The sequence below is a fragment of the Scophthalmus maximus genome, chromosome 1 (assembly GCF_022379125.1).
Source record: "Scophthalmus maximus strain ysfricsl-2021 chromosome 1, ASM2237912v1, whole genome shotgun sequence".
Lineage (NCBI taxonomy): Eukaryota > Metazoa > Chordata > Actinopteri > Pleuronectiformes > Scophthalmidae > Scophthalmus > Scophthalmus maximus.
This window is the reverse complement of record NC_061515.1, coordinates 9,574,549-9,586,550: the sequence shown is the minus strand read 5'-3', so window position 1 is coordinate 9,586,550 and position 12,002 is coordinate 9,574,549. Positions and strand designations below refer to the sequence as shown.

General features: G+C 42.1%; 1 protein-coding gene across 3 annotated transcripts; it reads left to right on the top strand.

Annotated features, from left to right (window-relative positions):
* Window positions 1-762: 762 nt before the first annotated feature.
* On the top strand, window positions 763-11,095 carry si:ch211-261d7.6 (zinc finger protein 420). 3 transcript variants are annotated; one of them, XM_035624686.2, is made up of 3 exons: window positions 766-1,194; window positions 3,047-4,597; window positions 9,343-11,095. In XM_035624686.2, exons 1-3 carry the CDS (start codon window positions 1,077-1,079, stop codon window positions 10,671-10,673), a joined length of 3,000 nt encoding a protein of 999 aa, XP_035480579.2. In that variant the 5' UTR covers window positions 766-1,076; the 3' UTR covers window positions 10,674-11,095. The 3 variants fall into 3 exon arrangements, with proteins under 3 accessions (XP_047188110.1, XP_035480579.2, XP_035480570.2); XM_047332154.1 differs by lacking the exon at window positions 3,047-4,597 and having other exon boundaries at window positions 763-1,194; XM_035624677.2 differs by lacking the exon at window positions 9,343-11,095 and having other exon boundaries at window positions 778-1,194; window positions 3,047-8,248.
* Window positions 11,096-12,002: the final 907 nt, after the last annotated feature.

The following is a 12,002-nucleotide window of genomic DNA, read 5'->3' as shown; positions in this document are numbered from 1 at the left end:
TGGATTTATAGAGTGCTTTTCACGAAACTCAAAGCGCTGTAGGAAAACTGTAACTGTGTACAATTTCAGCAGTTACCCTCTGATTTTGTGCCTGCTCGGAGGAAGAACTCATAAGCTCTGTAAATCACTTGAGCACACAACCACTTAAAACAATCCAGTTAGCTGCAATGCACATTGGTAAAATTGGTTTGGTGAATCTCACCTGTGGCCTGTGTTCCTGTCAGTGTCTGAGCCCACAGGTATTTATTTTTCAAACATGAATTGAAGTATCTAAAGTTAAAAATATTAAATGCAGCGAATGGAGGCCCAGTGCTGTTGTTTTTGCTAATGTAAATAGTGGGTCAGGCTGGAGATAACTTTAACCAACTATACTGTATCTTATAATTGTATATGTTTTATTTAAATCACCTATAATATTACTAATACTATTTTCTAGTGCATACTGTAAAAAAAAGTTGACGCTGTCAAAAGAATTTAGTGCCTTTTAAAAAAAACAACTCTGAAATCTAGTGGCATGAAAAAAAAAAATTAAACTGTTGCGTATGCCTGAAATTTAAATGTTTTTGCTCTGTTATAATTACAGAAAATTTTAAAATCTATCATTTAACTATAATTGATTAGCTCAACTGAATCAGAATGACCGATTATTTACTTGAGAAGCTGCTTAACCAGTTTGATCGTGTCAGTTCTCTCCGCCGCCGCTCGGCTCCGTCGTCGAGGAGAGTCCGAGCAGCAGCTGCAACAGAAAAGAGAAGAAGAAGAAGAAGAAGAAGAAGAAGAAGAAGAAGAAGAAGAAGAAGAATCCACTTCCGCCCTCAGATACACAGCCACACGGGTGCAGGTGTTGCTCCTCAGCTATCCGCGCCTTTCATCATCACTCTCCTGAGGACAAACAGAAACAATGTGCTGCACTGTTACTCGGTCACGAACTAGATGATCACATGCATCGTTTCCACCACTTGTCCAGCCAGACGTTGCGCCGATAAAGGGAAAACCTGAACAACAGCGGTGGCACTGTTGAGCTAACGAGAGCTAGCTAAAGGAAGCTAGCACCGCCACCAAGCAGCCACGCCAAGATGGACGGAGCTTCTGCCGCGGTGATCACAGGGGACGAGGCTGAAAACAACCCCCTCAGAGGGCGCGGGGCATCGGAACACAGCGTCGGTCCATCGGCTGAGGATACGTCCAATGACAGTACGTATGCAGCAGCTAACGTTGTTAGCATCCGCATGCTAAGGCACAGTTATGTCATGCACCAACTTCATCACAGGAACATGAGGATACACAAATAACTGTTTTTTTCCCGTCTGATGCATAACGCCGACAATTGAGGAGAAATTCAAAGAAAGAAAATCAACTTGCACTGTCGTGTATCGACATAAGGTTAATTCTGACATTTCCTTGTGACATTAGCTAAGCTAACAGCCAATAGACAGGCCGAACTAATCTAGTCCGGAAATTAATTAAGTGTGGGATTATATTTTTTTTTCATCAAGCATTTAAGTCTGATATTTTGGAATACAGATGTAAAGTGTCCTTTTTGAAGCCGTTAACTCCAGTAATGACGGGAGAGAAATACTGAAGCTGTAGTCCGGTGTCAACATGTCAGGCCAAGCTGAGCGAACCATTCAGATGTGAGCAGATTTACAATTATTAATATTTTATGAGCGGAAAACACCATTTGTTGCCTCCTTTTAACAGGTCAACATTTAAAAAATCTGAGTTCAAACAGCACGATGTTATTCTTCACTGTAGTAATAATAATGAGTAATGCGTCACCAGACAGCCTCATAACCGTGGCTGTGGTAGAATATCAAAGTACAGACGGTGACACATTGGTCAATGCTCTCCCCCACCATCACCAGAAACACTAAATGAGGAAGTATCTTTTGAAAGAGGAGCAGAGATCTAGTGACTCAATGTTACTGGCAGCTTGTGTAGGGTTTGATTGTTGATGTATAAACTTCTTGTGTGTGTGTGTGTGTGTGTGTGTGTGTGTGAGTGTGAGAGAGAGAGAGATCAAGACCAAGACCATTCTCCTTTTGAAGTACATTCTGAATGGTAATAGATGGTACATTGTTCAAAATAAGTACCCTTACTAAAAAAAAAATAGTTAGGGTATAATAAGCAATGCATTGTTTGCAAGTCAACGCAGGCTAAATACCCTCCAATCATATTTTGACAGAACAGAAGTCTGAATTTTGGTTGTAAGCATTCATTTATATTGGGCTCTCCATGTGAAGAGTGCACATGGAAAACACACACATTATATTCAGAACTAAATTGAAATATTAAGTATATATAAGTATACACTAATTCCGGCAAGAGCACCGACATTATTAGCAATGATAGAATCAGTGGAAGGAAGTTGCATCCATTTTTCCTTGGCATGGGAGAGCGAAAACAACAAAGTATTTACTGTTAGTGAAAGGTTTGTATATTTTTTACTGTTGGGCAACGCACAACAAAGTTCTTACTGCTCGCACTTCCGAGCTTATAGTGCACTTAATCAGGGCTACCTCCTGAACGATTGTCACAGAACTAAGATTTGAGCATTGTTTTGTTTTTTCCTCTTCTTTGGACATTTTGGTCCCCAGAAATAGCTGCAGAGTGAGAGCTCCAGGCTTTCACACTGCTCTCTGGGGGTAAAGACCTTTCTAATATGTCAAGTCTACCTGTTCCCTTGATTGAGGCGATTACCATACCCGTCTGTTCAAAAGAAACGCATACACACCTGGAATCAGTCTGGATATAATAATCCAAATTATTAAGGACATGGATTTTCATTAAAGTTATTCTATAACCCTTTTAAATCACAATAAGTGCATTCAACCATAATCACTATGTATTTTTAGGGTCATTGTTACATATCAATAATCAGTCATGCCATTTGGAAAGCCTTCTTTTGTTTGATTATATTTGTAAACTCAAATGACTTTTAAAATAAAAAAAATATTTGCAAGTGTTTTTGTGATTTTTTTTTTTCTATCTTTCTCTGGAAACGGGAGTGGCTTTGATCTCCTATTCTCCCCTTTCTATTTTCTAGGGGTTGGGGTTTTCTGCTGTCAGGACTGTGGAGAAGCCTTCAGAGAGGAGGCCGCCTACTCAGAGCATCGCCATCAGCACCTACAAGGATTGGACGGATTACATGATTCAGAAAAGGACAATGAAGCAGCTAATTCTTGTACTATATGTTCACTCTCCTTTGCTGAACAGAGTGAATTCCACTTGCACATGGAGAAGAACCATGGTCAAAACTCCCAAAAGAAGTCTTGTGTTCAGACAAATTCTGGGTTAAAGAAGCAGCAAAGTTATGAATGTGAAGACTGTGGGAAGAGTTATGTTATGATTGGACACTTTCTGAACCATCAGCGTTCACACAGACAAGCCTCCAAATCACTTTTGCATGACCTCGAACATTTGAAAAAGAAGGCTTTTCAGTGCGAGTCTTGTGGACGGAATTATTCCCGCGCCTCCGCTCTGGATGCACACCGTCGTTGTCACGAGGAAAAGTTAGTCAAGTCACGAAACAGGAATTCAGGAGAATCACTCCACCACGAGGAGTCAATAGTTGAAGCCAAGCCTCAGAAAAGTCAGGCAGAGGATGCTCCTGAAAAACTTTTTAAGTGTACATGCGGCAAAGCCTTTGCTGCTCTGTATCGCCTGAAAGCGCATCAGCGATTCAGCCACAACAGCCAGTGCGCTCCAGTAGAAGTGAAAGAAAAAACAAAGCAAAACCAAGAGAGCGAGTTTAACTGTAGTGAGTGTAAAAAGTCTTTCAATGGCCACATCGCCCTCTTCAACCACCAGCGATGGCATGCTAATCACTCAAAAGACAATGCAAAAAGATTTCCATGTGAGGAATGTGGAAAAGAATTTATGACACTAACGTTCTACTACAGGCATCAGCGTATGGTGCACAGTGATGAGACCCCAGCAAAGTCATTTCTTCATCAAGTGTGTCAGCTCCAGAAGAAGGCATTTGAATGTAAGGATTGTGGGCTCAAGTTTTCCAGGGCTTCAGCACTTCACTCCCATCAGCTTCATCACACAGATGTTTTTGGAGAAACTGAGAAGGAGGCCCAAATGCGCTCCTCTCTCCTACCTCAACAAAAAAATCCAGAGAGTGAGAGAAAAGAGACTGTGAACTGGGTGGTAAATGTGGAATCGGAGAGGCTGCTTCTTACCGGTGTTACTGATGAAGACTCACAAATAAATGAGACTGATGAAGACATGGAGAGTTATGAGCCTGGGGACTTCAATGTTCAGGTGATAAGTGCAAGTGAATCTGAGGACGAGTCTTTCCAAGACCCCAACTCTGATCTCGAGCTGCTCTGTGAATCTGATCTGGAAGTAAGAGTCGATGGCGACACTGGAGCTTCCCCCAGTGGTCTTGTTTCAAAATCAGAGATGGACTTGAAAATTGTACAAGTTGACTTTGAGCAGCCCGATGAGCTGATAGAGAAGGAGGCTGTGAATGAAACCACACAGGAAAGATTTGATTGTCCAGAGTGTTACCGTTGGTTTTCTCGCGCTTCATCACTGCGCGTTCACAGAATGTGGCATCGCGTTCATAGGAAAAGACGACAAACTCAAGGTCAGTCAGCGGCAGTCTGCACATCTGACACATGCGGCCATGACGGCAGCAGCTGTGCAGAACACTGCTGTCACACACAACACACGACGCAAAACACCAGCAGTAATGTATTGTACCAGGCACAGGGATTAGAGAAGAAAAACCTGACTTGTAGCGAGTGTGGAAAATGCTTCTCACATTTGTCTGCTTTAGTTTCTCATCAATTGCATCATCCCAAAAGAAAAAGATTCCAATGTCCAGATTGTATGATGTCTTATTTGCATGCAGCTAGCCTATTTAACCATATGAAAAACTGCTCCGCTCAGAAGAAAGAGAATATTTCAGACGCCAAGAAAGAATACAATCCAAAGAAAACCCTTCTGGGCCCAAAGATTTATCATTGCGAACAGTGTGGGAAGGGTTTTTGGTCTTTGGGAGCTTACTCCCACCACAAGCAAAATCAGACAGAGTGTGCAGAATCAAGGCAGAGAAAGGGTGTCGGAGAATCTTTGACCTCCGTTAATGGACACCCACGCTCTAGCGTTAAGGTTGCATGTCCAGTGTGTGGTAGAAAGTTTCGTCACAAGGGCATTATGGCATTGCACATGCGAAAACATGAAAATGGAGATCATAAATGTGAACTCTGCAACAGGTCTTTCCGTCTTTTTTCCAGCCTCCTCAGACACCAGGTTGTGCACAGTGACCAGTTACTGCCACCGCCCATTAAATCTTTCCAGCATCAGGTGGAGCAGTTGAAAAAAAACACCTACAGCTGTCCCGACTGTGGGAAGCTGTTCTCTCGGGCCAAAGCGCTTCAGTTTCATATGAAAAGCCACGGGTACGAGACTGGGCACACCCCATCGTCACCCAGATCCACTGTAATGCTGGAAGATCGGCAGTGTGCCACATGCCTCGCGCATTTCAACAACAAGGCCTCGTTGCGAGCTCATCAAAAACTTTGCATTAATAGAGAGAATCGAGCAGTTGATTTTAAGATGGAACCCGTAGAAAATAACAATACTTTAGAAGTTCACGAGGATAGCTCGGATGTCGGTGCACAGAAAAGCGCTGAACACTTCGCACTTAACACTGAAGTAAAGAATGAAATGGGCAGCGGGGAGATAAAGATGGAAGAGCAGAGTGGGACATCAGATTTGAAATACAAATGCGATAAGTGTGACAGAAGCTTCTCAGTGGTTGGTGCGTTGAATCTTCATAAAAGAATTCATTCTTTGGGTTACAGATCTGAAGCAAAAGCAAAAGTGGACATTTCCGTTATGCGTAAGAAACCGAAACAGGAAGAGCCGAGTAAAGGGCTGTTTCACTGCTCGGAATGTGGGAGGCGGTTCATGTCCAACTCGGCCCTGGGCTCCCACAAACGATGGCACAAAGGGAAGAAATGTTCACGGCCCTCGCTAAAAGATGATGATTTGAAATCCGTTAGCTACAAGACAGAGGACGGACACTTTCAATGCAACAACTGTGGCAAACAGTTCTTTAACCGTTGTGTTCTCCAACGCCACCAGATGTTTAATCCCCAGTGTCAAACCAAAACGGAACCAGAGCCAGATTCAAGCAAAAATGCGGACTGCAGCTGCAGCCCACCGGAAAACTCGGCAAGTTCACGTTCTACTGAATGTAAAGATACCTTTGTGCAAGATTTGCTTCTGGCTAAAATTTGTGAGGCTGCGGGTCATGAAGGAGAAGTACTCGTCCTCGTAGACCACGTCCCAGGAAAAGTTGATGTCAGTCTCAGTGGGAGTGAGTTCACATCATCAACACCGAAGGGGAAAGCTCACAGGTGTTCCCTCTGCTCCATGACCTTTGCTAAAGCAAGAGGTCTGCGTGCACACAAATGGCAGGCCCACTCGAAGAGCACAAAAGGAAAACACAAGGTTCCTTTGAGCACACATCAGGAGTCCAAAGCTGCGAGCGGTGAAGTGAGACATACAGAGGATTCGTCATCTGTCTCAAACGCCGCAGTGATGAGCAGTTTTCTTACAAAGGCAAATAGCCCTGTTGGCAGGGGAAGGAAGAAAATCGTATCTACCTCCCCATCTGGGAAATCGGTCGTATGTCTCGATTGTGGGAAACACTGCAGTTCTACAGACGCACTCCTTGACCACAAGAAAGCATGCATGGAGGTGAAGCAGGAGTCCAAACCGGAGGTCGAGACTCCTGAAGCCACTGAGGACTCGCCGCTCGGCCGTCCGCTGGAGCAGTCGGTCAAATGCCTCTTCAAGTGCGACAAGTGTGGGAAAGCTTTCCAAACAGAGGAACAATTAGGAACCCATAAAAACAGGGCGAAGAGCCGGCCGTATTGTTGTGCTCTGTGCTGCCAGGGCTTTTGGGCCGAGGCTCAGCTGCAGCAGCACCTCGCCTGGCACGATGAAGTTCGCTGCCGTCTCCCAAACGAGGTTCGCTACAGGCTTAGCGCTGCCATTACCTCGAAGCCTGTAAATCCCAACAAGTCCCTCCCATCTTCTCCCCTGAACCGACCGACGGTTAAACCAGATGGCCAGTCACAGAGTAGCCATAAGTGCCAACACTGTGGCAAAGCCTTTCTTTCGCCCACCGCGTTACAAAAACACGAAACTCAGCACTGTAACAACGACTCGTATCACTGCTCCATTTGCCCCAGGACCTTCAGTGAAATCCAGGACCTGATCGATCATCACCAGGAATGTATCGGTGATTACAAAAGGCGGGGTAGAGCCCCCGCTGCCGTTTCATCAGGAGATACCAACGGCCTCACTTGCCTTGAATGTGGAACTACTTTTTGTCATGAAACTGATTTGCATAAGCACTACATGGAACATGCGCGAGTGTATTAGATAAAACAAGCAGAAAAGAAATGTTTTCTCGACACTGTGGATTGTAGATTTTTGATTTTTGAAAAGTCCTAGTAAGGCCTTTTTTGGGGAGTTAAATATCCACGCTTTCTCTTTGATAGTTTATTTTGGGGGGAAAAGGCAGTTCCTTAGGTTATTTTCCTTTACATTGGACTAAGATATGTAGAAATGTTACAGAAAAAACTATTTTATGAACTTGTGTTGACATGTCACAAATGTGTTTGTGTATTTCTGAGCCACCTGACTGAAGTGCTGAAGTTCATAACTAGATAAATTAAAAAGGAAAAAAAGATTTCTGCATGTACATCTGTCCTCTTGCATTTAAAATTTGCAAAAAAAAAAGAAGTGCTGTAGACACGCAACTTACTGCAAATGTTATGCAAATAACTCCAATGTTGCCATTGTCATTCTAAATGCCTGATGTTTGGCATTTTTCATTTGTCAGACAAAGATAAGAAATAAAATTTCAATAATGTGCAAAGTTTACATGAATCTGTTAAAAAAAGCATTACAGCCAGTTATACCATAAAACAAATACTCAAGTTATTGAACAGTGTACAATAGTTGTTTTTTGCTGGTCAGTGTTGCATTGCTATGAAGTGGAAAGACTGTTCATTAAACTAGAAGAGTGCCCATGTTCATGTAGGTTAGTTCTTCAATGTGGTAAAATGACTTGTGTTGTAAAATAGACGTCACTTTGCCATAATAACTTAAGTAAACTTTTTTGTTGTTGTCCCTAGATGGCAATATACCCTTTGTTTTACCTACTACTTCTGAAACAAAGAAAAGTTAAAAAAAATAAATTGATCTTTTTTGTGAATTATTGGCCTGTGTGATTAATCCAGCCTCAGTTATTCTAACATCAGTTTGTGGACTCATCAGACTGGTTTGTGAATATTTATTTTCACCAAGCTATCTACTTAACATATCTTAAGAATTTTTGGGGGGATTATTCATTTATGAACAGCAGAGGTTCTCATGCAGAAATTATTTGGCCTGTTTAATACGCAGAGTTTTATAAACGGAGCCTGGTGTGTGCTACCAGAATTATTACAAACCTTTGTATATTTAATTATAATCAGTGAGTTGATCAATTAAAAGACACCAATGAAATGATTAAAATGAAATTGAACTAGTACATACATAAAATGTTTGTTTTGAAAATAACAAATTTAAAATGGACTTTGCAAAACTACTATTTTGAAACACTTCTAAATTGACCTTTTTTCATCTCATTTGCTTACGTGTCTGCTGATCATTCAGTATTTTATCTCAATTCATTCATTTGTTAACTGTTATAGAACTGATGTCATTTATCGATTAGTTGACAGGAAATTAAAGCAAAAACTCTTCCCTGTTCTAACTTGCCAAATCTGCGAAGTTGCTGCTTTTCTTTTTCATGATGGTAAATGGGTTTTGGAAGTTGGATAATATAAAAAAGAAAAAAAAATTATGATGCTGCCTTGGTTTCCAGGCACTATTGTTGTGAAATATTAATAAACCATTTCCACACTGTGATGGTGTTAATTCCAGGCTCCAAATAGGTTGGAGAGGATCTGGAGCATTACAGACATGAAGAAAGAAAATACAAAATAGTTAATAATGTGCAATGGTCCAACACTGAAAGTATTTTTGACGAGAGTTAAGATGTTCTGAGCAGCCGTGAACGAAGAGCAGAGCCACGAACCGGGCTTGTAAGTTCTGTTTTACGTGCTGCGATTTAACATCCATCGGTAACTGTGCCAGTTTTTACCAGTTTCTTTCTACCAAAGAGCAAAATGTCTGCCGCAACATCACAGAAAAACTATTTGTCTGATATGATTGTCAGAATCAGATGATATTTTAGTTTGTTTCAAAATGTACATTGAATATAAAATATATAAATTACTATCTTCCCCTTTTCTTCTCTTGTAGCCAAGCAGTGCAGCATTGAGTGTAAGGATTGTGGACTGAAGTTTACCCACTGGGAAGTGTTCAAGACTCATCTGCACCAGCACTCGCTCGAAGAAGAGGAAGTGGAGGAGGAGGAGGAGGAAGAAGAAGACGCTCAGACAGGAGACAAGACGTATCCTGCAGCAGAGCTTCTCCCTGAGAGAGAGGACCAGGGTGAAAAAGGAGATGACGACATGGATGGTGCTGCCGATTGGTGCGACACCAGCAGTCCATCGCAAACAGAACCCTTGGATTTTACTCAAAGTGCCAGAGTTGCCGCAATTAAGCAGAAGCTGCGGAAAGTTTACGCTTGTTTGATCTGTGGGAAGGTTTACACGTACCTGGTGTCATTCCAAAAACACCAAGAGCAACATGGCACAAAGTCCTCTACGGCAAAGAGTCAGAGCATCCAGAATTTGCATAAATACGAGTGCCCGTACTGTGGGATGTCGTTCATCAGGCGGACGCGGCTGATTGGTCACCTGAGAGTGCACTTGTCGCACAGACCTTCCAAAGCCAAACTTCCCAGATGTGATCAGTGTAACAAGGACTTCACCTCCATAAAGTCATGGATGATTCACGCCGATCGCCACCGAGAGAAACCGTTTTGGTGTTTAAGTTGTGCCAAAGGCTTCGTGGATGAAGCGTCACTGGATAAACACCTGCAGAGTCACAGTCTGCGGCAGCACAAGTGTGACCTCTGCAGCAAGAGTTTCCAAATGTCCTCGCAGCTTATGAATCACTACAACTCCCACACAGGAGCGAAGCCCTACCAGTGCTCATTGTGTGGGAAGAACTTTTCCCACTCTGGAAATATAATTACACATCAGAAGAAGCACGTCAGAGTGTTTGTTGGGTCCAGTGGGCGGCCACTGGGGATCAAGAATGCGCTAACCTTAAAGAAGCGAGTGAAGAAGAAGAATAAAGCTGCTCTCACGAGTGTCACAGAGGAAGAGCTGCTGGAAAAGAAAGACAGAGTGCAGGGAAATGAAAATCCAAGTGAGCACAACGAGTTGGGGGACCGTGTGAACTCTGACGACTCAGATTGCGGAGAGCCTTTACATAACTTATCTGGCTCGGCCGGATCTGATCTCCCCGATCAGTCCAAATCAGAAACTGTGCCAACACAAGCGAGACAGGAGCGGGATGAGAGCGAGTCGCGGGAAACAAATGGGCACAGAGATCACAAGTACTGGGAGTGGGAGTGTTTTGAATGTGATATGGGCTTCGATGATGTTGCGAAGCTGCATTTGCATTATATAAAACATGCTACCGGGGAGCTCCCTTTCCCACAAGCTGATACTGAGTGCTGAAAGCTCAGAGAGGCATTTGCTTTCTCGGTCGTGCCTTTCTTGCCCCCAGTAATGTTCACACTGGGGCAGTTAGATGCTTTAATCCATTTATCTTCTTTCTTTTTTTCCCTATTCCTTTTCCTTTGTCAAAGGTGAATTATTTGGGCTAAGAAACAAATTACTGTCTATGGCTTAGAATTGCTTTGAATTTTGAAACTCATATTTTCACAAAATCACCGTGTTGCTCTACATGAAGTGTTTTGCCTGAACCGTCTGCTGCTATGAAATGATACTGCACATTCATATGTATAGTTCTGATATGTAAACTGAGATGATGCTACAAGTTGCAAACCATTGGCCTACACATAAAAAACAGGTCAAACTGTTTTAAAGCTACCTCATTCTTCTTGTAACACTAAATAAAATTGAAAACATTAAAATTGCTTACACTCTTTGTCTTCATTGATGTAGTTTGGAGCACTATGCACAAATATGACACTTTCTTAAAAACCTATATGCTGCAGGCAAACAGAGAGATGCATGCAAGTTGTAAGGAATAATTTTGAGCTAATAGTCTGAATTCAGACTGATCTTGAAATTGCATTTTTCCAGGACATTTTAGCAACATTGCCAATCCTGAGCACTAATTGAAATATTCGGAAGTATATTCTGCAAATATTCTATGAATTTATTGTTCTCAAAATGAAAAACAACTTTCTGATCTCATTCCTTTAAAACTTACCTTTTTTGCCGAAAGTGCCAAACTCAAGTTGAAAAAAAAAGTTAACTTTGATTATAAAAAAGCCTAAAAATGAACCAATGTTGAAAACTATATTTACATTTTATACTTCAAAAAAAATCCATATTATGAGCTTGAAGTACTATTATCGTGTGTGTGTGTGTGTGTGTGTGTGTGTGTGTGTGTGTGTGTGTGTGTGTGTGTGTGTGTGTGTGTGTGTGTGTGTGTGTGTGTGTGTGTGTGTGTGTGTGTGTGTGTGTGTGTGTGTGTGTGTGTGTGTGTGTGTGTGTGTGTGTGTGTGTGTGTGTGTGTGAGTGAGTGAGTGACAGAAAGACACACACACACACACACACACACACACACAACAGCACCACACACAACAGCTGGATATAAAATTGTACTCTTGCCAGAACGGACCATAGCCTGTATTTAGCTTTATGAAGCTTTGTCTTGGCCTCTTTGGGAGGGTTTTTGCAGAAAAAAAATAATTTCTATGAGGATTTAAAGTCATTTTATCTCTGAGACTTGAATTGGCTGTTTCTAGGACAAGGGCCTTCCTTTTCCCCAAAGGTGGTTGTTAAGTGTTAATGTCATTTATTGTCATTGTAGTT